The sequence below is a fragment of the Solanum dulcamara genome, chromosome 3 (genome assembly GCF_947179165.1).
Source record: "Solanum dulcamara chromosome 3, daSolDulc1.2, whole genome shotgun sequence".
NCBI classification, from domain to species: Eukaryota; Viridiplantae; Streptophyta; class Magnoliopsida; order Solanales; family Solanaceae; genus Solanum; species Solanum dulcamara.
Window position 1 is genome coordinate 72,636,959 of NC_077239.1, and position 27,933 is coordinate 72,664,891.

The window sequence follows — 27,933 nt, forward strand, 5'->3', positions numbered from 1 at the left end:
TGTGAGATAAAATCATTCGATAGTATATCTGGAGCAATCGTTTGTGCTGAATCAAATGCGAATGAGTCCCACATTTTTGGTTTAGAAAAATCTGGTAATGTTGCAAATTGTTATATAGCAGAATTGGAGTTGACGAACTACATAGATGATACAAATGGTGCGGAAGTGAAGGAGAATCAATTCTATAAGGATAAAGCAACTCTAGTTGATGTAATGGCAAAATACAAAATCAATAATGAATTTAATTTCAAGGTTAAAAGATCCGATAGTAAAAGGTATGCGCGTATTCTGCAGTTGGAAATTTTGATGTTGGATATTATCCAACAGTATGTATCAGATACATATGAATGTGTGTATCTCATACATTCTTAAAATAAAATAATTTTTCCTATCATGATACATCAAAACTCCATTTTTGTAACTCAGTTAAAAAATGATAATAATGCTGTCAGTATGTATCAGATTCATATGACTCTATGTATCAGATGTTTTTTTTTAATAATACATACAAAGAAGCATGTATCAAGTACATGGGTAGACATACTTCCTATCAATATGTCACTTTATTTGTTGATATTATATATGAAAAAATATTGGTATGATACATGTCAATTTTTTTATACAAATGCAGTTATGTGTTAGTATGCCTTTCAGACGGTTGTTGTTGGAGAATGAAAGCTTCATGTTGGAAAAAAATCCGATATATTCAAAGTTAGATATTTCAATAGTGAACATTCATGTGCATTGAGAGATAGGATTTTCAACAAAGTTCATACTACAAAGGTTTTTGTTAGTGCATTCACAGCACCTAAATTGGTTAATCATAATAGAATTGTCACCCCTAATGATATACGAGAGGATAATAAATTAGCGTATGGAATTGATATTACCTATCAACAGGCATGGCGTTCAAAAGAGCATGCTTTGGAGATGTTAAGGGGAAAACCTGCTGATGGATATAAACAACTGCCTGTATACATACATATTCTAAAAACCGTATATCCAAATTCGTACATAAGTATGCACAAGTCATCAACTGATGAGTTCATGTATTTGTTCATAGCGTTAAGGCCCTTGATGAGGGGGTTTCAGTTTTGTCGACCAGTAGTTGTTGTTGACGGTGCACATCTTGATGGACCTTATAAAGGGACGTTTGTATCAGCTAGCACACTTGATGGGGCATGTATTACTTTCTTATACTGTTTCTTATTGAATAACAGTGTGTCATCTCATTTTTCACGTTTGTTGTGATTCTGATGAATTCTAATAACTATTGTATCGCTATTATTAATTTATTAGGTTGCATATTGCCGTTGGCGTATGGTATTGTTGATACGGAAAATGATGCATCATGGACGTGGATTTTTCAGAATTTCAAGAATGCATTTGGTGAGAGGGACAATATGTGTGTTGTATCAGATAAGAACGAAAGCATAATCAAGAGTGTAAGCATGGTATTTCCCAATGTTCCTCATTTTGCATGCATATGACATATATGGAAAAATGTGTGTACTAAATACAGAAGGAGCAAAGCTGTACTAAGTGACATCTTCTATTCAATGGTCAAGGCATACCGAAAAGATAAAGTCGATAAATTAATGGCCAAAGTTGAAAGAATCGATCAACGGGTGGCACAATATTTAAAAAATGCAGGATACGAAAAAAGTGGTCAAGGGTTCATGCCACTATCAACAGGGGTAGAATGATGACTTCTAACATCGTAGAATGTATCAATGGATGTCTTGTTGAAGCACGAGAGCTGCCTATAATTGATGTTTTGGAGCAAACGAGAATGTTATTTGGTTTTTGGAACTACAAAAATAGGGAAATAGCATCTTATACAAAACATACTTTGGGTAGAAAATTCGAAGATATCCTAGTTTCAAACACGATCAAGTGTTCGCGAATGAAGGTACACGATACATACTTTCTGATACATATATACTGATACATCAGTTCTGGTACATGATACATACTTTCTGATACATACTTTCTGATACATATATATTGATACATCAGTTCTGATACATCATTTATGTAATTGATACATACTTTCTGATACATATATGTGAAATTTATTTCTTGGTAGCTGATAATTCATCAGTTATATATAACATGTGCTAATTAAATAATAAAACTTCAATTATGATACATAAGTTTTACATTTGATACATAAGTTCTAATACATATATATAAAGATTATTTTCCTTCAGGCTGATGATTAATCAGTTATGCATAACATGTTCTAAATATATACTGATACATCAGTGTAGATACATTAGTTGTGTAGATGATACATAAGTACTAATAGATATATGTGAAGTTTATTTATATCAGTTTGTTGCTTCGTCATTCAGGTATAGCCTGTGCTCATTATACACTGATATATCAATTCGGATACATCAAATGTGTAGTTGATACATAAGTACTGACACATATAAACATAACATGTTTAAAATATATACTGATACATCAGTTTTGATATATCATTTCTGTAATTGATACATACTTTCTGATATATATATATATGTGAAATTTATTTCTTGCTGGCTGTTGATTCATCTGTTATTTATATCCTGTGATAATTTTTACCCTTTTACATCAGTTCTGATACATAGTTGTGTATGTGAGGAAGCAGTACTGATATATATATTTGAAATATAATTCCTGCAGGTTGTTGCTTTATCAGAATATCTTTATTCTGTTTACGAATTAGGTATAAGATACATTGTGTGTCTAGAGAGAAAAACATGCACTTGTGGTAGATTTCAACTAGATGAGATACCATGTCCACATGCAATTGCAGTGTTGAAGAGCAAGAACATTACTGACCTGCACCCATACTGTTCTGATTACTACAAATCAGAGGCGTTAGCAAATACTTATGAATTACCAATGGTTCCAATGCCAGATAAGAAAGACTAGACTGTTCCGAAAGAAATTTTGGAAGAATTTGTCTTGCCGCCAATATACAAAAGGATGCCAGGAAGACCAAAGAAAGGGAGAAAAAAGTTCGCTAATGAGAAAATAACAAGTAGCACAAATTCTTGTGGACGTTGTGGCCACGAAGGCCACAACAAAAAGACTTGTAATTTCATTTCTAAATAGATATGATATTTGTGGTATCTCGATATACATTCTATTTGAATTATATAATAACATTTATTTTTATATTTTATATTTGAGTTTGACACGTGACATAAATATAAAAATCTTTTTTCAGTTGATATGTATCAAGATTATAACATTTTATTGCTACAATTTTTTTTAAAATAAATTATAGGACGTCTATCGGTTCGCCTTGACTTGGATAATGAAATCTCACATGGTTTATTTTTTGGATTGTTATTTTCCCAAACATAAACATTCTTGTCTTTTCGACAACCATAATTACACAAAAATTGTGTGTGATACATAAGATCTTATTTGATATAGGTTGTAGATTATCATATGTAGTAAATCTTGATAAATGCGAATCTGATACATAAGCAAGATGTATCATATATGTTAAATCTTGAGACATAGAATTCTTATGCAAAAAATTAATGTATCGGAATCATTAAATATTGAGAAATGAGAATCTGATACATGTGCATGATGTATCATAATAAATAAACTTGATTCATGTATCAGAATTCACAAAATGTGACACTTATGAATATTATACTCGATACAAGTTTGATACAGTTGAATATAAAACATAAACTTTGATTTTATATCCGATTTTGAAACTAGAGAAAAATATAGTAAATCTGATATATGAAAATATTAAAACATATTAAATCTGATACATTACAGTTTATGTATCAGATACATTAGAAGAATCAGAATCACCTAAAATATTTACTATCAAAAAAAAACTATTGGACATCAATCAGTTCTTCTTGGCTTGGAGAGATGTCTCTCCTAGGTTTTTTTGGATCGTCGTTATCGCTAACATAACCATCCATGGCCTTCTGACAACCATATCTCCATAAGAGTGCAGCATATCGTGAACGGAAGAATTCAACATTTAGTTCGGTATTTGGAATAGAAATTCCATCATTAAGATATTCAGCAAAAATGGCCAGGAAAACTCCACAATCCCTGCAAAGAAAGGAATACACAAGTTTAAAAAAAGTAAAATTGACATATGAATGATTTAGGTATACATAGCCGATGTTAATACTCACAAGCTGTCACTTCCCTGTTGCACAATTCCTTCAACATACTCAACTGCAAATGGGTGATGTGGTTCAATCATGTTACCAGTTGATTTGTCCTTGTATGAATCAAGAGACGACCAATCAGTACGTTCATTGTTGTCAAAGAAACCACTGTCTTGCAGGTATGTTGGTAGCATGGCTGCTATCTTTTGGATCTCTAGAGAAGGGTTGCTACTTCTTCGTCTAGGCGATGAATCATACACATGTATCAACCTCTCTTTCAACACAACTACCACAAAAACCCAATGAAAATCCCTGTCGCAGTTTACTAGAATGTATACCTCATCTACCAAATGCCAGGGCAAACCGGCTGGTATTGAGAAACCTCTCATTATGTTCTTCACGGATCTCTTGTGATGAGCTGTAACAGTGGCCCTTGCCATATCTTCTTGTGTAGAAATGTTAGGTGGAAGGTGATAGTAGCGTGTGTGTGCATATTCGATGTAAATTTTGAAAATGCAGTTTGTCATTGTGTATCGATACTGATTGCTCAACTGCATCTTCGATTTCTTCCGAAGGTAGTAAAATATTACATCGATATGCTGCACATTTTAAGAAAGTATTAGTTATATAACAATTAGTATCATGTATCAGATTATGTATGTATCAGTTACATTTATCTATGTATGTATCAGATACATTAATATGTATGTATCAGGTAGTAAGTATGAGTTGTATCATATTATTTATGATGAAATTTTTACCTCATCGTTCCAGCATCTGTTCGGCTGTGACATTAGGTAGAACCAGTTCTTATCTTTAGAAAATGCCACTACAAAGTCCATTTTTTCAAAGCCGAATGAAGAGCACTTAGATCTGTAATGATCATCCTTCGAATTCCTGAATGGAAGCTTGTACTTTAATAACATAACAAATATAATACACAACTTGTATGGGTATAAGTTGAATATATCATACTTACTTGTTGCCATGTGATTTTAGTAGTCCTTTATCTATCCATTGAGAGTAGTCTGTGACAAGCTCGGATGGGGGATGATAGCATATACCAAAACCTTCAAAAGGGTGTGTCTGATGCATAACAGCTGACAAATTTTCCTTTCCCTTTTCACTCGACCCAAAGTTTGAAAGATACGGCGACTGTAAGATCTTCGAAGGAATCCTGCTTCTTCGAAATGGTGTCTTCGCATCGTCAGACAATACATTGGCTTTTAATGGAAGAGTGGTTGGTAGCTGGCTATCGCGTAATAGACATTCATCCTGAACTTGCTCATGACTAACAGTTGTCAATGACATGGCTGGTAATGGAAGTCCGTATATTAGAGCATCTATCACATCCAGAGTTTTGGTCAAAAATGGTGCTGAAGTATTGGATTCTGATGTGCTTGGTTTGATTTTTTCTTTTTCAATCTCCTCAACTTGTTCTTCTACTTTGTCAGTTTTATCATCGGCTACTCTTCCATCTTTCTTTCCAGTGTTCTACACGTAATGTATAACGTCATTAAAAAACTTAATAATGTTGACTTTATCTCAGTAATGTATCTGATACATTACCTGTAATGTATTAGAATCAGCAATAAGCTGATCAGTATCTGATCTTTGTGGTTCCATTTGGTGTGCTGATACATCCTTCAATTATGGTGTAAAAATTAATGTTTTCGGTTCCTACAAATGTTAAAAAAACAATTACTTAATAAAAAATGCGGATATCATACATTATCTTAAAAAATCAATTACTTAATAAAAAAACTGCAGATATCATACATCATGTGCTACAATGTTATGATACATCATCCACCTTTTGTATCTTGACGGATGGTTCATCTTCCTGGAAACATAATAATATTTACTTATGATATATATGTACTAAATGTCTCTCTCTCTCTATATATATATATATATTTAAAGAGGTTGAGCTTATACAAAATATATATATAGCATCAGATTGTTCATCAATTTATTTCTGATACATTACCTTTAATGTATCAAAATAAACCTGTTGATCAAATAATTCAGGAACATTTGCTGAAATTCTTTGTTCTGATATATTGTCCAACTGTTTTATCATGGTGGATGGTTCAGGTCCATGAAAACATAATAACATTTACATTTGATACGTGACAATGAAAAGTATCCAGAAGTTTAAAAGCATAAATATCAAAAATTACATGATGTATGTACCTTTATATCTTCCTAGACATTAGATTTGTCATTTTTTTTTGGGTGGGTCAGATTTATTTGCAAAATTGTGCACCTCCAATCCAGTAGGTGCTTCTTGTTGTTCAACCACATGGAATGGTTGATCAAAATCATCTGTTTTAACTTGAGATGATGTGCCAGTCATTCGGTTCGCCATACTGTCGATGGCTTTCAAAAGATCAATGTGATTTGAATCAATTTTATTCCCCAAACGCTTGAACTTCCGGTCAACCTTGATACATATATATGAAAAATCAGAATTTATCACCTAATTAAAAGTATATTTTATGTGATACATCTTAAAGTAAAAACTTACGTATCTCTTTAGAGACTTCTTTATGGACTTCTTCAATGCTTTGAATTGCATATGAATAATTTGATTCGAATGACTGGAAGATTCACCTCCTACAGCTGACTTTGCCCCTGGTACATTGTTAGGAGAAACAGGCTTTTCTGATTCATTTGGTGGTATGAAATCCTTGTGCATGTTGGCTGTTTCTACTTGAATTGGCTTTTTAGCAGGAGAAGTCTTCATTCTTCTGGAAGGAGGTGGAGAAGATGTATCAACGACATGACTGGATCTCTTTAATAATTTTGTGGGTGGTGTTGTTGAAAAGTCCTCAAATCCGGGGACTTCATGAGGTTTTCTAAAATTGACCTTGGCAGCCGATGTTGAAGCTTCAGGTTTCTGTTGGCTGCCATGAATGACAATAGAGTCTATTTCATGTTGAGATTGGACAATGTTGGAGCATGGATACTGCAAAAAATATTAATTGATTGTCAGAAAACAATTGAATAATTGATAAAAATTAATGCTGATACATAAATATGATGTATCAGAAACATTAATCCTTCATACATGCTAAACTGATAGAAAAACAATATTATCTGATACATAAATGCAGATGTATCATGAGATGTAATTCTTGATACATTATAATTTGATACATAAGATAGAGTTTTCATGAGCTGTAAATACTGATAAATGAGTTTCTGATACATACAATTATATGTATCAGAAAGGTTATATAAAGTATATGTATCAGATACATTATATGTTGATACATTTATATCCTGATATATAAATATATGAGCTGATACATCTACTTTATGAATCAAATTATATTGTATCAAGATCATGAATATATAATGTATCTTAGATTTTATGTATAATGAATCAGTGCATAAACGAATAATATTCAAAGCATGTACCTCACTGAAGATGGTAGACATGAAGGTCTCAAATTTTGGCTTCACGGCGACAACACGCCAGTTAAGAATTCTGGGAATTTTATTACCCACTCTTACAGCAATTTCAGAGGGAACTTGAGATGCACATTCATATATCCAAACATTCAGAGCGTATGGCATGCCGCCTAGACGATACATTTGTTTGGCATTTGAAAACTCCTGACGCATTCCTTTTATCAATTTTGAAAATGCTATTTTTCCCCATGGATATTGCTCATACCTACCATCTTCTACCATCTTAAAATCATCAACTGATATAGGTGCATCACCTAGTTGAGAAAAAATAAAAGTGTAGATGAAATAGAGAATGACCATCCATCCTCCAACTAGAAAACGCTCAACGAAATGAGCTTTGTTGACCCCATTTTTGGCACCAGGAAAATATAAAGACAATAATCTACTTGTTTGGTTATCAGAATACCAAAAGTCATTGATATTATCGGTACATCGCAAATCAGTAATGATAGCAAAATCATTTATTGTAAATCGTAGTATATTACCCTGCACATGACGAATGTGCAATTCTTCTTTGTGTTTTTGGTCTACCTCAAGAAGTAAGAGGCATTTGATGATTTGCTCTTGAAAATTGTAGTTTGGCATATCTAAGTAGTAACCAAATATGGATTGCCTAAATAACTTTATACCTTCTTCACCTATTGATGATTCAAAATCATCAAGAAAATTAGCCCTATATGCCGTTCCGAATCTCAATGGGTGGGACGGGATCTTCTTGATGACGTATTTCATTCCCTCCATTGACATAAAAATGGTTAAATACAACTTGAACTTTATACATAAATACGATGTATCATATGCATTAAAATATCTGATACATGAGATGAGATTCTGATACATACAGAAGATGTATCAGAAACAGTTATATATGATGTATCAAAAATAGTAATTCTCAAAAAATTGCATTTGAAACAGATATTATGTATCTGATACATAAATGTAGATGTATCAGAATCATTAAAACTTGAAATAACAGAAACTGAGACTTAAACATAATGTATCAGAAATAGTAAATCTCAAAAAATTGCATTTGAAAACTACATTATGAGCCCGTTTGGATTGGCTTTAAGTTGGTCAAAACCAACTTAAAGCCCATTTTCAGCTTTTGAACGTGTTTGCCTAATGCTAACTTTAAGCTAGAAAGTTCTTAAAGTCAGTCAAAAATGAAAAGTTAGGATTTCTAACTTTTTTTTTCTAAGTTCTTAAAGTCATTTTCTTTGACCATGAAAATTACTTTTATATCCCTTATATTTTAACTAAATTCCAAACTACCATTTTTATTCTTTTAATCCTAAAATTCACCTAATTTTCCTCATTTAAGCACTTTTATCCAAACACTCAACTGATTATTTATAAAAATAACTTTCAGCACTTTAAAGTTCTAAAAGCACTTCATACATAAAAGTTACTTTTTTTAAGTCCATCCAAACGGGCTATATGTAACTGATATATAAATGATATATATCAGCTTCATTAAAACTTGAAACAACATAAACATGATACATAAATATGATCAGAATCATTAAAACTTGAAACAACATAAACACGATATATTTTGATACATAAATGTATATGTATCAGAATCATTAAAAATTAAAACAACAGAAACTGACACTTAAAGATGATATATCAAAAATAGAAAATCTCCAAAAAAAATTCCTTTTAAAAAGACATTATGTATATGATACATAAATGATATGTATTAGAATCATTAAAACCTTCACAAAATTTTCATTCTAAAACAAAAAACTTAATTGAACACATACCTTTGGGAGATTAGGGTGTGTTGTAACCCCTTCAATCTTGTTGTCTATTTCTTTGGGTGCATGTTTAACTGTAGCTTTCGACTTCAATTTCTCACGTAGCTTATTCATCACTGCTGGATCGTTATGATGTTTGGATCTAACTTCGTCGTAACCTTCCCAAGACGAATCCGAACCAGGAGAAACAAGAATTCTTTGATTTTTATTGGACTGTTTGAGACCATGAACAGATTCCATATGTATCATTGAAGGTAAGAGAAACAAAAATAGAAAGAGTTACAGAAGAAAGCAAATGATAAAAGTTTAGAAGATTTTTCAAAGATTTTCAGAAGAAATCAAAATATACAAATTTTAGGAGAAATCAGATTGAATGAGGATGAAGTGAAATTTTATATAAGGAAAGATTAAAATATACCTTATTTGGAACCTTGAAATTGATTAACGGTTGAAGAGTATCAAGAGCAAATTAGGGCAAGGATGAAGGAAGATTTGGGATATATCAGTGAGGTATAGAGAGAGAAAGAAAAAAGAGGGAATTTGGAATTTTTTTGGTGCATATGAGAATAAAAGTAAATATAGTAGGGGATTATGTGTAAAAGGGTAATTTACCCATAAAATAATCAGTTTATAATAAATAGAGTCATGTTTTTGAATAAAAAAATAGCCAAAATGCGAGGTTTACGTGAGATACGTGGGTAAATCTACATTTTTTTTAGTGAGTATCACTGCTATATACACAACTTCTCAAGGTATTTCTCACATTAAAAAATGAACACAACGTGATGGAGAAAATTTCTAACTCTTCCATATATGTGACAAAACAAATTCAAAAAAAATAATTATTGTGCATGTAATGTATCGATATTGTATAAATAGTTATGCAATATATTGATATTGTATATGTATATAATATATTTGCTTGTTAAAAATGTATGTATATATATATATATATATATATATCCATATGCAGTGTTTATATAACACAAATACATTACATAAATAGATTATATACTCTATCAATATTGTATATAATGTATAAAGAAAGTCATTTAAAGTATACACTATAACTCACCAAAACTCATAGAAAGTATACACTTAGTATATTCTTGTACACTGACTAGACATTATGATACACTCAAAAAATTGAATATAACTTAAATATACATAAAGTATACACTAACTATACATGAAGTTTACGCTGACTATTCCATCTTGAGCAACTCAAAATACATCTAAATAGTCTCGAATTTTAGATATGAAATCCTCTTGATGTTTCGAGTCTTTTGATATATAATTCGTTCAAAATGATCCACGTTTGTAGTACGTCAAATTTTATTTTTATTTTTAAAAAAAAGAGAGAAAAAGAAAGAGTCGAAGAAAAATGATGAAGCACAAGAAGAAGAATCTGATACTGGAAGAAGAAGAATCTTACACTGAAAAAGTCGTCGTCGAAGAAGAAGAGGTAGTTGAAGTCGACGAAGAAGAATTACCACGTCAAACTACTGAAAATGGTCATCTTTTTGGTAAATAAATTTGTCGAAGGGTCACGTGGTGTAATTATCCAATTTTATTATTTTAGAGACTAATTACGTGCCTTCACTATAACTTTCCAAATTACTTTTCATATCATATTTATTTTGCCAAATACATGTATCTAACGCACTCAAATACATGTATGGGTCAAATTAGGTGTAATTTATTACAGATTCATTGTATACAAGCGTGATTCACATGTATCTGAGATACGCTAATTCTCTCGCTCGTCTCTCTTCTCTCTCACTCGCCTCTCTTTCTATGTATTTGTATTTGAGAATATATCTCGAATGTATCTAGTATTTCATATACATGTATCTAATGCGATTCATATGTATCTGGGATACACTAAATCTCGCTCACCTTTCTCCTTTCTCGCTTGCTTTTCTCTTTATGTATCTAAATATTATAATGTATTTGGTATCAATGATACTCGTATCTAACTTCTTTGATACATTTATCTGACTTCAAATCTGAAATAGTGGTGTATATGACTTGAAATCTGATATTAAATTATTAATTAGTGAGACAATATATAATTATTCAAACTATGGAGTGGGTTAGTATTTATGGAATTTTCTCTCAATTGGACTATGTCGTTTGAGCTACAATTCACTGTGTCGGGAATCATACAATTATTAATGTATAATTGGGTATATATGTGTATTACTATGCATTAGAGATGTATATACATTTAGATACATTATTTATATAATATTTATGTGTTGCAACAGATTCATCTTCCTTAATGATTTGATTGTTTCTCAATTCCAACCAACTCAATTTTTTTTTAAACAGTACCAAATTTTAGATATGAATTTCTCTCATGTTTTAAATCATTTAATATATCATTCACTCAAAATCATTCATATTTGCTGCAAGTCAAATATAAAAATTTAAACTTTGGATTTCTTCAATAACAAAACTGAAAATTAATCGTTACGAATCGTGAATCTGATTACAACAAAAATTAAGTACAATTCATTGATAATATGTAGTACAATTCATAATAATGTTACGACATTGCCAAGATTGACAAGAGTACTTTGGGAGAAATACATAACATATAGGAAAAGAACTTCCCAGATATTTAGTGTCTGGTTCGATAGGACTAGAAAGAGAGGACTCTTTTTTTTCCTCCTCACTTCAATCCACCTTCAATAATAAAATTGTGATGCAAATTAGAATCAAAATTGTTTGTGGAGGAGAAAAAGTAATAGTGAAATATTTGAACGAGTGAGGCCCACTGATCTATCAATGCAATGAAAAGAGCCGAATGATCATTTTGTGTAATAAATGAGAATTGAGTTCTTTCAAGTAATGATTTTTGACTAAATGGATATTTTGTCTAATTTTTCCTTTATATTACTCTTTGTACATTTTTAGTTGTCTGTTTTGGTCTTTACACGCTTCTTAAGAAATAATTATTAATATGAGTATTTTATCACAATATTTATATTAATTGATTTATAGTCTTAGGTCTTGAAAAATAATTTGAAAATAAGTAATTAATGTAGATGATAAACATGAAAAAATGTTTGTTCTCTTGATATGTTAAAAGTGAAAATATATTTTAATATAGTAAATAAATAAAAAAGAACGTAGAGTCTAGGGCTGCTTATAGAGCGGATCAGATGGAAAATTTGACTTAACGGTTTGGCTTATCAGATATTGGTTTTTAAATTTACTAATCCCTAGCCAACCTATAAGATAGCGGTTGGTTCGGTAATGGATTAGTAATTATCCGGCGGTTATCGTGCGGTGTATTGGTTATCCACTAATCTCTATGGTACCATTTTTTTATGAACGCACCTTACAAAAAAATGACTTATTTTCATTATTTTAAATGCAGTAAGCCGTGAATTTCTTTACGCCTTTACCTCTTTTAAACTTTAGCATTTTTTGAGTTTGCTGACTTACTCTCTATTTTTTAAGGCAGAATATATAATTATATAAAAGTAAATAAGTTATCCTGGCTTTACGGCTTTAGCCTTTAGAAGTTAGGAGTAATAAAGGAAAAATATATAATTACTCTTATATATTATGATAAAATATTAAATAAGGCTAATATACCTAAAATAAAAGTATAGGTATGGTAATTATTAACGGGTTAACGGTTTACCTAATAAGAAAATTGAATAATACGTCCCCACACCAATAAGTCATTAATTATGAAAATTTAATCTATTCCCCCATCGTTTATTCGATAACCCAATATCAATAAGTCAATAAATTAATTTTGCGGTTGACTTATCGATTACACTTCGATTTTGAACACCCCTAATAGAAACTACAATATATAAATAAGCATTTTTATCTATTTACTACAATAAATAATATTTTACCTTGTAAAACATATTAGGAAGAAATGTGGGTTTGGAATCAATTTCGTCAATTTGGGCTTAAAAAAGGAAACATCGATTGCTCATATATTCTCTCATTTAGTTTCATGACATTTTATCTCTCTAAATTCAATTTCAAACTCGTAAATCTCTCACTCTAAACTCATCATTCAAAATTGATCGACAGAAATAGATATGTCAATAACTTTTAAAAAAATTAATTTAACCGATCAAAATCAAATTGTGCCGAAGAGATTTTTAGGTTTATTTTTTAAAAATCATATGCTCATATATAAATTTATAATTGTACCAAATAATTTGATAGATTTATATCATTATAAAAATAAATCAAGAAATATCACAATAAATTTATATGTGAAAATATATTTTATATATCAATTTTAAGAACAATGAAACATTAAACTTTGCATTGAGCATGGGATGGTGAAAACGACAACAAGCCAACATATAATTAACGCCCAAAGTTCTAACTTCGAAACCTATTGAACTATTCTTATTGACGTTAAATTAATTTTAGCATCTCGATTAGTAACTAATAAGTTATAAGGTATTTCAATTGTCTTGAGTAGCAAGCTGCTAGATATTAAATATTTTTCCTCTTGGATGATTAAATATCTCTTATTTGATATTTATTCTCAGTAGATGAAGTTCTTGAGTCCCATCTTAATTATTTTTTTTCACTCAAATGATCTAAGTATTTTGTCTTTAATTAACATTATCTCACACTATTATAAAATAATGAAATGATTCTACATTATTGTCGTCTATCATGCCTTTTTAATTTATCATCTTATAAACAGTAAAAATATCCATAAAAAGGATTGTCAAGCCCTATAAAAGTATGCATGGTGTCGTGTTCTAAATTTTACTTATAATTTTTATGACATTTTTTAAAGAAAATATTAAGCAATTGAAAAGTCTTCCAATCGAAAATGAATTGGGAAGCCCCATCAATTTAATTTTAAATTAAAAATCAAAAAAGAAGAAAAATACACTATACACAACATAAATTTGTACGAATATTAATTTAAATTCCATCAACGATTTAAATTTATAGTTTTTATCTAATTATCGATTCCGTAATAATTTATGATTTTCTTTCTTAAAGGATTATCGATAAATTGATAATAATTATTATATTAAATATTCCATCTCTTTTCTCACCTCCTCCAACAACAACAACATACCAGTGAAATTCATAAGTGGGGTTTGAGGAGGGTAAGATGTACGCAGACCTTACCACTACCTCACGGAGATAGAAATGTTGTTTCCGAAAAATCATCAGCTCAAAAGTCACAGTCTCAAGTAAGAGAGAAAATCAAATAATATATATAGCATAATAGCAAAAAAGTGATGCAAATTTTACAAGACAAAAACATAACAATAGCAAAGTAATGTGATAATCAAAGGCAATAACAACACAACTATAAAGGCACACTTAGACCTACGACCCCCCTAAACTGACACACGACAAGACACCACTCTATCCCAACTAGCCTTCTGCCCTAATCTGCGACCTCCACTCATTTCTATCTAAGGTCATGTCCTCGGTGATATGGAGTGGCGCCATATCTTGTCTAATCACCTCTCTCCAATACTTCTTTGGTCTACCCCTACCCCTCTGCATAACCCCAACTCTAACCGTTAACACCTCATAACTGGAGCGTCGACACCCCTCCTTTGCACATGCCCAAACCATCTAAGTCTCGTTTCTCTTATCTTGTCAGCTATAGATGCCACTCCAACCTTCACCCGAATAACTTCATTCCTAATCTTATCATTCTTAGTGTGTTCATACTTCCATCTCAGCATCCTCATCTCTGCAACATGCATTTTCTGAACATAAATTTTTTTTACTGGCCAACACTCCACTCCATATAACAATGCTGGTCTAACCACCATTCTGTAGAACTTACCTTTAAGTTTAGGTGGTACTTTCTTATCACACAGGACTCCAGAGGCAAGCTTCTATTTCATCCATGCTGCCCCAATGATGTGCATGACATCATCATCGATGTCTCCACTGCTCTGAATGATGAATCAAGATATTTAAAGTTTTTTTCTTGGGAATAAGTTGAGTGGCAAGCCTCATTTTCATGTCCTCTTCATCCATCGCAGCACCAAATTTGCACTCTAAGCATTCTGTTTTGGTCCTGCTCAATTTGAACCCTTTGGACTCCAACGTTTGTCTTCAAACCTCCAATATATTATTAACTCTATCTCGAGTCTCATCAATCAAAACTATATCGTTCGCAAATAGCATACACCATGGAACCTCCTCCTGAATAGACCGTGTCAGCTCATCCATCATTAAGGCAAAAAGAAAAGGACTCAGTACATATCCCTGATGTAGTCCCATCTCAATAAGAAAATGCTCTGAGTCACCTCCCACTGTCCTAACTCGAGTCTTGGCTCCAGCATACATGTCCTTTATCGCACTGAAATATACCATCGGGACACCTTTAGCCTCCGAAAATCTCCAAAGAACACCCCTTAGAACTTTTTCATAAGCCTTTTCAAGGTCAATGAACACCTCCAAAAAGTCAAAATTCAAAAAGCAACCTAATATCTATTTTATTCACCCAATTTATAGCATAAAGCGATCATATTGCGTGCAATGAAGTAAGAAAAGTAAAGATATTTGATTATCATTTTGTTTATGACATTTGAAGTGAAGTGATCAGGAGGGGAAAGTATTATTTTAGGGTGAAACAGGAAGAGAATGGGTGAGAAACCCATTTCTCACCCCTATGGTATATTATCACTTGCTATAGTGGGAGGGTGGCCGCAATAGCGAAAATATTCTCCTTATAGGGGGTCAAGACTTTTGAGCAGGAAAATTTTGTGATTTCATTCATTTAATCTTCCCAACCTAATATATTAGCAAGGCCTCGGGTTACTTGGGCCCTCGGTAGGGAGGGAGGGGGTACTCTAATTTATTTTGTGCAACTCGAGGGGAGGGATCCCCTCACGGAGTATGGTCGATTTTATTTTTGGTTGGTTGGGTAAAGTTAGGGGAAAAAAGTTTTGATGATTTTCATAAGGCTATAATTGTGCTGTCAAGGTAGAGCAACAGGATTTCAGGGATATCTTATGGCAAAAATTATTGAAATATGCTATTAAATTAATTTGAGGTGACACGACGAAAAAATAAAAAATTTAAAATTTTGCTCAGACTGACATCATCACGCTATAGCAAAAATTTTCTCGTTAAAGTGCCGCCTGTAGCTACCGACAGATTGCTATAGCGGGCTGATAGGACCAATAGCAGGAAGCAAAGTTTATAATTGGACTTCTCCTCTTTAGTTGTAAAAGGACGAGGGTTGCTCCAAAAACCCTCATAGGATGCTCCAAGTTTGGGAGCGGTGGAGAGGAAAGATTTCTCAAAAAAAGAATAAAAATTCATGCATTTTAAACCTATTTTCGTCAAGTTTCGCGAATTCAGATTTAATCGAACTCCAATATTATCACGATTCAGAGTAGGATCTAGTTGTAACACGATGATCGAAACCCTGAAAGGCTCCAACTAAGCCTCTTGACATATCATAAACATACATAAGGTAAAGTAAAGCGAAAATAACATAGGAAGAGTCTAAAACATGAATTATAAAAGAAAGTGTAAATTTGACTACATAAATTCTACATCATCTTGTCCAACGTATGCCTTTACTAATCAAGATGGGCTGGGGTTAAGACATGTTCCTAGATCACCCTCAATACGAATATACCAAAAGTTCTTGAAATGAAATAAACCCATAACTCTCCCTCGATAGATGAGAACTCACCAAAATTTCGCTGGATGGAAACTCTACTTGCCATGTGTGGAAGAAATGTGATCCTCGACCCCTATATTATGAGACAATGTGGGCAAAAAATATGTGTTAGTATGTTTGAATGTACTAAGTATGTGGGTATGCCATAGATAATAAATCATAAGATGCAATGATCAATCAACGTACATGATAAAGAGGATAAGTAAAGTTATGAGAAAACCATAATGATCAAAGCATTTAGGAGCCATAGTTGATCATAAAAGAACATAAACAGAGTGTACATATGTGGGATAGAACCATAACCGACAATAAGACCATGCGAGCTATAACATGGAATTTCGATGTCTCCCTATACAACGAAAAAAAGGAAAATCTACTTGCTAAGGTAGACTCTATCCCACTAAGCGGGTGTCGTGAACATGTGTTATATGTGGATCCACTAGCTAGGACATATTGACAAACCTACAGTGATACGTAGTTATGAGATAAGAGACTTTATATAAGGACCCCGTAAGTCGAACCCCCACCTCAAGTCTCATTCGATGCTAAGTCAAATCTACGGAATAAATAACATAGTAATCATACTTATCATATATCGTAAAAACTTGTGCATAGGTTTAATCTTCATAGAGTAGCTCATTTTCATGTCATAATTGCATGTGAGTAAAAACCTTTCAATATTACAAATCATACTTGCATAAGTCATGCCATTAGGTTCCTAGGTCACCAATTAACGATCCTAAGTCACCTTTCTTTATAACTTGCATGAAATTCATATTTGGAACATAATTGTAACCTATGAGCATAATTCATATTTAAATTTAGAGTAAAACTCGTATACAAAGACAAATTGAGTGAAAACCATGAGAATACTTTGAAATCATTGAAATTCATAATCATAATTTATGTAAATCATCATTGAAAATAGCTTCATGCATGAGCATTCATAATTCAACTTGAAATTATGTAATTAATGTAAAATCATACTTATAATGATCATTAATAATAGTTAAAAATATAACTGAAACAGCCCAACACAATTCATCAAAACTAGGTTCAAAAGTAATGAAATTTCAAGAGATTTTTTAGGAAAACCTTGGGACTCAATGGGTGAATGGAACCTATGGATCAATTCCCACATATCTTGATGAATTCAACTTAGAGATTGAAGTGTAACCTTCATGAACTTGAAACCCTAGCTTAAAATTGTAAAAGAAGCTTGAGAGAGATTTTGGTAGTCTTGTCTTAGGAAATTTTGAAGAATGAATAGAATAGGAGGGGAATTTGAAGATTTGGGTAAATATCGACTTTGAACTTGGCCATAAAAGTGTTTAGGTTCATTGAACCAAGCTTGGAAAAAGACGGAAATACCCTTTATTAAACTTCTAATTTGACCCCACGAATTGGACTATACGAGTTGTAGAAAGTCTGATGAGTCGTAGAAATGACTTATCCTGTAGGCCTTTGATACCCTGACATTTGGGATCTCTGAAGTTGCTTCTATGAGTCATTCATGAAAAGGATTACGGGTCATAGACCCTTGTCGCCCTACAGGTCCTGAGAACCTGAAAATCTGCATAGACATATAAAACTGAAACATAGGAATTTAGTTGATTTGATCATGGACAACTTAGTACTTTAGACTTGAGTGGAAGGAAAGAGATACGGATAACGCTTTGTCATGTCCGTTTTTGCTTCCCATGTAGCACTCTCTACTTATTGATTTCTTCACAACACCTTGACAGACGCAACCTGTTTTTTGCTTAATCTTTTCACTTTCGGTCTAAGACTCCTACCGAAACCTCCTCATAAGTCAAATTCTCTTTAACGTTTATATTTTTCAATGGTTCAGTAGTATTTGGATCACCCACAAACTTCCTCGACATCGATACATGAAATACCGGATGAACAATAGCTAAATCAAATGAAAAAGCTAATTCATATGCCACTTTGCCAACACGCTTCAATATCCTATAAGGTCCTACATATCTAGGAATCAATTTTCCTTTCTTACCAAAATGCATTACACCCTTCATAGGTGAAACCTTCAAATACACTCAATCATCCATATCAATTTCAAGGTCTCTTATTTTAATATTCGAATAGGACTTTTGGCGACTTTGAGCCGTCTTCGATCTCTCTCTTATGATCCTTACCTTCTTCTTTGCATCTGCTATTAAATCGGGTCTAATCAATGTCATTTCACCCACTTTAAATCATCCCACTGGGAATTTATATCTTCTTCCATACAAGGCTTCAAAAGGAGCCATTTGGATGCTAGAATGATACTATTATTATAGGCAAACTTAATCAATGGCAAATGCTCATCCCAACTTCCTCTAAAATCAATCATACACGTCCTCAACATATCCTCCGATGCTTAGATCGTTCTTTTGGCTTGTCTATCGATTTAAGGATAGAAGGCGGTACTTAGCTTAACTTTTGTACCAAGACCTTTTTGAAACGATTTCCAAAAATGTGAAGTAAATTGAGTATCTCGATCTAATATAATAGACAAGGAAACAACCCAATCATTTTGAATAATGCTTCATCCTTTATATTACCGCGACTGCTGGCACAAAGTTAACCAATGCTTATTTCCTAGATACCGTCATTGCTTCATCTCCAAGAAAAGAAGTTCACGACCCGTGGGCCTTCTACCTCCACGCGACATTGCTCCATCAGGCTTTCGCCCATTGCAGAAAATAGTATTACACCCTTGATCGTGAACTATCGATTGCTTGTTGAACCCTGTGAATTGCGTGAAAGTAGGATACTCTAAATTCGGGGGTTATCAAACCTTTACTAATTCTCTAATGTACAATTTGGCATAGTCTTCGGCACCATAAGAAGTCTTAACCTATAGAAAATACACCGACTTCATCATTTGGTCCACAACAATCCAAATGGAATCACATTGTCTTCCAATACGAGGTAAACCCGTCACAAAGTCCATATTCACATCTTCCCATTTCTAAGTAGGAATTTCAATGTCTTAAGCGAAACCTTCCAGTTTTTTATGCTCAACTTTCACTTTTTCACAATTTGGTCACTTAGCCACGAACTCCGCTATATCCTTCTTCATTCCATTCCATCAATACACTTTTCTCAAATTGCGATACATCTTGGTGGATCCCAAATGAATCGAATATCGAGAACTATGGGCCTCATTTAATATCAATTCCCGTAGTCCATCCATATTAGGCACATACAAATGACTTTGGTAACAAAGTACCCCATCTCTCCCTAAGGAGAAAGCCTCAATGATCTTTTTGACCACCGACTTCTTCAATTCAACCAACACCGGATCACGGTCTTGTTTGGCCTTAATATCCACCAAAAAGATAATTTTGAGCCATTATGCACAAGAGCACCCCCATCATTAGTGTCAATCAAACCCACACCTAAATGTGTCAATCTATGAACATCCTTAACCAACTCTTTCTTACCTTCCTCAACATGAGTTGCACTATCCATGAACAACCGACTAAGAGCATCGGCTACTACATTTGTCTTATCCGGATAGTACAACACACTTATGTCATAATCCTTTAAAAGTTCAAGCCATCTTCTTTGCCTAAGGTTCAAGTCCCTTTGGATAAACACATATTGCAAGATTTTATGGTCGGTAAACACATCCACATGCACCCCATAAAGGTAATGATGCCAAATTTTTAAAGCAAACACAAATGCCGCAAGTTCAAGATCATGGATTGGATAGTTCCATTCATGCACTTTAAGTTGCCTAGAGGCATATACTATAAGCTTACCATGTTAAATAAAAGCACAACCCAAACCAACACGTGAGGCATCACATTAAACAGAAAATCCATTCGAACCTTCGGGCAATATCAAAATAGGAACCGACATAAGAAGATCCTTCAATATTTGGAAACTCTTCTCACATTCATCTGACCATTGAAATTTTACCTTTTTTTGGGTCAACTTAGTCAAAGACGAAGCAATAGATGTAAACCCTTCAATAAACCTTCTATAGTATCTAGTCATCCAAAAAGCTTCTAATATTTGAAAGAGACATTGGTCTAGGCCAATTATTCACCGCCTCCATTTTCTTTGGATCCACTTTAATCCTATCATCGGACACCACATGGCAGAAAAATTCAACTTCACTTAGCCAAAATTCGTACTTACTAAACTTGGCAAATAGTTGTTGTCCCTCAACGTTTGTAATACAATCCTCAAATGACCCATATGATCTTTTTTATTTGGAGAGTAAATCAAAATGTCATTAATAAATACCACCATATGGCTTGAAAATACGATTTATCAAATCCATGAAGATAGCGAGAGCATTAGTCAATCCAAACGACATGACTAAAAATTCATAATGACCATACCTTATTTGAAATGCCATTTTGGAAATATCACACTCCCTTACCCTTAGTTGATGATAATCGGAATGGAGATCAACCTTTGAGAAGTAACTTTCCCTTTTCAATTGATCAAACAAATCATCTATCCTTAGAATTGGATACTTGTTATTCACGGTGACCTTATTCAATTATTGGTAATCTATACACATCCGGAGTGACCCATTCTTCTTTTTAACAAACAACACGGGAGCACCCCATGGTGAAATACTTGGCCTTATAAAATTCTTATCCAACAAATCCTTAAATTATTCTTTCAACTCCTTAAATTCCGCTGGAACCATATGGTAAAGAGGAATAGAAATAGGTTGAGTATTGGAAATGAGATCTATATCAAAGTCAATTTTCCTTTCATGGGGAACACCGAGCAAGTCATCGCAAAATACATTGAGAAATTCAATAACTATAGGGACCAACTCAAGAGTAGGAGTTTCAGAATCAATATCCCTAACTCGCACTATGTGGTAACATCCCAACACAATTCATCAAAATTAGGGTTCAAAAGTAATGAAATTTCAATAGATTTTTGAGGAAAACCTTGGGACTCCATGAGTGAAAAGAACCCATGAATCGATCTCCACATACCTTGATGAATTCAACTAAGAGATTAAAGAGGAACCATGATGAACTTGAAACCTAACTTGAAATTGTAGAAGAAGTTTGAGAGAGATTTTGGTTATCTTGCCTTAGGGAAATTTTGAAGAATGAATAGAATAGGAGGGGAATTTGAAGAATTGGGTAAATATATACTTTGTACTTGACCATAAAAGTGTCTAGGCTCATTGAACCGAACTTGGAAAAAGACGGAACTACCCTTCATTAAACTTCAAATTTGACCCCACGAATTGGACTCTACGAGTCGTAGAAGGTCTAACGCATCTTAAAAATGACTCATCCTGCAGGTCCTTGAAACCTTGAGATTTGGGATCTCTGAAGTTGCTTTTACGAGTCGTTATTACCACTCTAAACAGGATTAAGGGTCGTAGACCCTTATCGTCCTGCAGGTCCTGAGAACCTGAAAATCTGAGCTTCTGATCTTTTCCTACGAGTAGGTATTACGACTCGTCATTAGGCCGATGCCTCGTCTTGTTGAGTCGTAGGACCTCTCCTGAAATTTGGTCCTGAATAAGCTCAAGGGTTCCCTCTACAACTACGAGTCGTAGGAACTGCTACGAATCGTAGAGAGACTCATGGACTTGAACTCAGTCAATATTTTGAGAAATTTTCTTGGGTTTCAACTTTTTGACTTTCGGGATCTTACAAATATAAATACCAAAAATTGGGTGGAAAACCAAAAAAAAAAGAAGCTTTGATGATAGCTTAGTAGTGACATAAGTAGAGTTTAGTGGCTGGTTACATAATTGGACAACTGATTTATTCAAGAGTTCAGTATTCCAAGAAAATAGATTTTTATTCTTGTCATTTTTAACATATTAAGAAAAGATAAAAAAAATTCATGTTTTATCCTCAACATTTGTTGCTTATTTACCAAATTATTTTTCAAGACCTAAGACTATACATCAATTAATATGGATATTGTGGAAAAAAATATTAATCAGTATTTCTTAAGGAGCGCACAAAATCTAAAGTGAATAAGTAAAAGTGAACGAATGACGTATTATATTAGGTAAAATGTAAAAGTATTAATGAAAAGGTGATTAAAGAACTTAAGCATTTAAATCAAATGATCTCCCCCCCCCCCCAAAAAAAAAAAAAATTCCTCTACCTACTCGAGGAAGTAAAAACAAAAGCCTATGTAGAAGCAAATTCCACTCTCGGGCTTGTTCGGTACGAAAGATAAATCATAGTTACTCTTGAAATTTTTTTTTGAATGAATTTATCTCATGTTGATTGACTAAAATCATGGGATAATTTATTGTGTTATTCTAGGGACGAGATTTATACAAGACGTTTCCTAGGACTTATCTTTATGTATATCCTATCCTTGTAATCCATCACATTTTCGTACTCATCAGCTATACTCTGAAATTCTGTAATCCAAAAGTATCAAGCTCTCAAGCTCACTTAATATTTGCTTTTCTGGTGACGTTGCTGGACAACTACATCATAAAACAGATCAATAATATTAGCTACTTTAGTAATCTTGTCAATTATATTACTATTTTGTTGTTATCTTTTGTTACTTTAATTGCGTTTAACAAGCAATTTAATGATAATAAACTAATTATTTAATCATCTTAATATAATATAATATGTGTGTCATTGAATCATAATTAACTTGTTGAAAATTAGGTCGAAGTTCGGACTGATCCGACCTGACCCGACCCGTTTGATAACGATAAGAATGGAATTAATTTCCCTAGAGAAGTTATTGACTCAAAAATAAAAACGTGCAGGTCACAATATGAAGTAAAATGAGTAAGAAAATGCACTTGTTCTTTGCAACGTGAGAACAAGAAAGGAACTCTCTTTCTTCTCTATCTTTACATCTTTTTCTTCTACAATAAAGAGAGTGACTAAAAGAAAAAGACATTTAGTTCGTCAAGATTCTGCAAAACTTTTGCTATTGTTAACTGATAAACATTAATTTTTCATATAGTTTTTAAATATCTAAATTTTTAATTTTAAAATATCAAATTAATGTGATATAATTTAACTTTAAAAGTTAGCCAAATTAATTTTCAAAAAACGCAATATAACAATTAAAAAAATGGACGGAGTATTACTTTCAAGTCATGTATTTAGAAGTAAACAACCATCCGAATAGAGTATTAATGAGTTCTACATGGAATGTATGTTGGGTTTCTTTAAGGGTAAAACTTAAAATAAGAGGGTGTAGTATGAATTGGGAAATAAAGGGAAATAAGATGGAGGGAAAGTCTAGTGCATTAAAGTGTATTTCTCCTTCATTCGTGGTAAAGAGCAGATGTTTCGTATATTTAATAAGAAACACTCCTTCTAATTATTAAAGAGCTTAGAAGAGAGTCATTTCTCGCGCCGTCATCGTCAGTCGCTCGATTCTGACAAATAATGTAATTGATCAATTAAATTCACTAAATTATTTTGAAAAGGACATGTTTCTTCCAATAGACACCATACTTGTTTTGAACAGATGAGTTTGCACCTATTCAACCCAAAACGTTAGCTATAAGTAGGGAGTTTTTCTCTCAATTTCTATATCGAATTTACTGTTCTGCATATATTTTCTTACAAATAAAATCGAGTCTTAAGTGTGATTTTGCTGACTTTTGAGTTTGTTTAAGTTATTGAAGTTTTGAAATGCCGCTACTCATTTAACAGATATATCCGTTTTATTCTGAAAGAAAATAATTCATCACCTCGAATATAGTAAGAGGATTAAATTTCTTAAAAACATACGATGAATTCTAAAATCTCAGATATTTTTCTTTTATACTTAAATATTCTGATTTACTTTTATGAACAAAATAATTAACAAAAGTACAGAATGACAAATTGACAACCCTTCTTCCATTTTGTGACGCGAAATTTAATTTTCCAACAAAATGCATACTATAATCAATTGGACACTGCATCTTATAAGACAAATAATTCTTTGTTACTTTGACGAGACCATGTGACCACAAACAATAAACAACAAAAATACCAACCTTCATACCATAATCAAATTCATATTATATACGTGCACGTCTTAGATTACATACACATACACATGTGACCAAATCATTTGAAAGAAAGAACAAAAATAATACTCACATTTCAGCGTTTTAGGCACTAATGAATCAACCCCATTCCAAATCATGCCACGTACTCCCTAAGATATTTCGAGCAACTAAAAAAAGATACTTTTATTAAGACACGTGGCAAGGGATCCGCACTATCTTACAAACACATAACGTTGTCCTAAGATTCTGTAACACATCAAATCATATCCCCTAATGGTCGTGTTCACCAATCAGAACAATACACGTACCCCTAATTCGAAAAAAAAAACATCATAAGTGTAGTATTTATCATTTATCTATTACTAGTGCTACACGTGTCCGACCATGTGATTCTAGAGTTTACTTTACGATTTATATAGGCGCCAAAGACAAGTTTTCAATGGCAAAAAAATCGATTTCTATAATGAGTCAAAGACGGAGATTGAATTCGAATGGAATAGCCGAGTCGTCGTCTAGTCAGTTAGACAACGACTCGGTTATTCACAGTGAGATAATTCTCCGATTGGTTTTTCCTTGTATGAAGTGGGATGTACATTCTTTGTGTCAAATAGCGTCGGTTAATCGCAAGCTTAGAGCGCTAGCGAAAAGGCTATTATGGAAGGAGATGTGCATATATCGCGCACCGCGCATGATAGCAACGTTAATGGACGGTGCGCCGAATAATCGGATCGGAGGGGAATGGGATGCTATGGCGAAATTACTGTTTCACTGTTGCGGGTGTAATTCGACCCGACATTTCCAAATGAGTCAATCATATCCGGGTCACTTCGTGAAGTCGTCTCGATTTTCGAAGACGTCGGGTCGGAGTTTTTTGGTGAAGAGATGTAGGACGGATTTGTTGTACGTGAGTGATCCTTGTGAGCATCAAATTAGGGATAGGGGTGATGATTTGGGGATTTTTCGAGGGGTATTTGGGGGATTTATGAAGTCGAAGACGAGGGCGTGTTTGATTACAAGAGAGCTGGAGGTTGAAGAAGGAGTGAGGTGTCCATTCTGTGGGGGTCGGGTTTGGAGCATGACAGCAGCTAGGCTTGTACCGAGGAGCGCGGCACGGCGACTCGGTACAATGGAAAACGGGTTGGAGTATTTTGTGTGTGTGAATGGGCATTTACATGGAAGTTGTTGGCTTGTGCCTTTATCGTCAGATGAAGAAGGCGCCGACAATGATATTGATGATGATGGCAACGACGATCGTGATGGAAGAAATCAGATTTACAAGAAATGGATCTGATGCTTGATCTGTTTTGAAAAATTTGAGTAAGAGTTTCTGAAAGTTCTTTTTTTGTTGAAACATTTCTCAACCAACCAAACACCTAAGAAAAGAACACGACCTGATTGTACCAACAAGTAAATAATAGGACACCTTGTTTTTCTCTCTTTTAGTTGTTCAGTACCTTTTTGAGTAAGAATAGGGTAACAAATGAGCTATGTGTTTTCTTCTTTTAATTTCTCACACTCGGTATTCAGAGTCTACCCTAAAATTATGTTTATTTGAGCAATAAATGAGCTAGTATGTGCGATTTGACCTTTGAATTAAACCCTCCGCTTATTTTTACTTTTTTATTTTGGATTTTACACGCTTTTTAAGACAATAACTAAAATGAGTAGTTTATCATAATATTCATATGAATTGGTGTATAATTTTAGATCTTAAAAAATAATTTGGAGGAATGTGTAATTAATGTTGAGGATAAAATAGAAAAAGATTCTTGTCTTTTTCTTAATATGTAAAAAGTAATAAGTAATAATAAAAATCAAATTTAAAATAATAGACAAGTAAAAATAAAAGAGACTATCCTTGAATTAACCCGAGATTATTATCTCATGTAAAGTGTGGTATTAATTTTTTTTTCTACAATTAAATAACTAATTATTTTAGAAAAAACTGTAACAGTGTGTGTCTGGTAGGTAGGAAACTGTTAAATATTTTTCTAAAGAATATCTTTTTGAAAAATAATTGAGTTTTTGTCTTAGTATTTTTCTAATGATATAGTAGGTAAAAAAAACCTTAAGAATATATATATATATTATCTAGAAAAATACTGTATGAATTTGATGTGATGAGGATTGGGGCTTCGAGGATGGCAGGGATTGAAATGGTCAAGGGGAGGGTGTTGGGACAGGAGCGGATTTAGAGAGTTTCCAGGGTGTTCACCTGAACTTTCTCAACAAAAACTTACATGATGATATATATCAAAAGGTAATTTTTTTAATTCTTTTTGTATATATATATATATATATATATATATTTTGAATCCCTTAAATACAAGATTAGAGTTTTGGTCAATAATTTAGGGGGTTCAAAATTCATTTTGTGGTTTCAAGTTCAAACTTTATGCATGACATTTTTATTTTTCGCCGCCTCTTAATAAATATTCTTCATTTGTCACTGCTCCAAAGTGATGCTTTTTCTACGTGAACCTAAATTTAATCAATGTATCCATTTGAGAGCTTTTTAAATAAAAATTTAAAAACACAGCTTAATACCAAATTAAAACAGATAGAGTTATGACAACTCGTTTAAATAGGACTTAGATGAAAGTTGAAAATACTTTCTCCATCTTATATTTGCTTGAATCCTGTTGACATAACACATGATTGAGAAAATTTTAATTAAAATTATACTTTACTAAACTAATTTTATTAACGATCCTCTGAAATTCTAAATCTAACTACTTCTATTTTATATAGTTAATATAAAAGATAATATGAAAAAATATTTTTTATTTTATTAAAATAAACAAATAAAATAAAATATTTATTTCTCATATAAGGGCCAATTAAAATCTAACGAAGAAAGTAAGTAATTAAACCAAC

The 27,933-nt window shown here is 32.7% G+C and overlaps 2 protein-coding genes across 2 annotated transcripts; one reads left to right on the forward strand and one right to left on the reverse strand.

Annotated features, from left to right (window-relative positions):
* Positions 1-3,860: 3,860 nt before the first annotated feature.
* On the reverse strand, positions 3,861-7,850 carry LOC129883659 (uncharacterized). Its single transcript, XM_055958279.1, has 9 exons — positions 7,575-7,850; positions 6,772-7,119; positions 6,418-6,594; positions 6,139-6,219; positions 5,718-5,792; positions 5,128-5,642; positions 4,910-5,045; positions 4,173-4,714; positions 3,861-4,086 (listed from the first exon to the last, which is right to left on the reverse strand). Exons 1-9 carry the CDS (start codon positions 7,848-7,850, stop codon positions 3,861-3,863), a joined length of 2,376 nt encoding a protein of 791 aa, XP_055814254.1.
* A 17,023-nt stretch (positions 7,851-24,873) lies between these two features.
* Positions 24,874-26,356, forward strand: LOC129882848 (EID1-like F-box protein 3). Its single transcript, XM_055957333.1, has one exon. It carries the CDS (start codon positions 25,496-25,498, stop codon positions 26,345-26,347), a length of 852 nt encoding a protein of 283 aa, XP_055813308.1. The 5' UTR covers positions 24,874-25,495; the 3' UTR covers positions 26,348-26,356.
* The last annotated feature ends 1,577 nt before the right edge of the window (positions 26,357-27,933 follow it).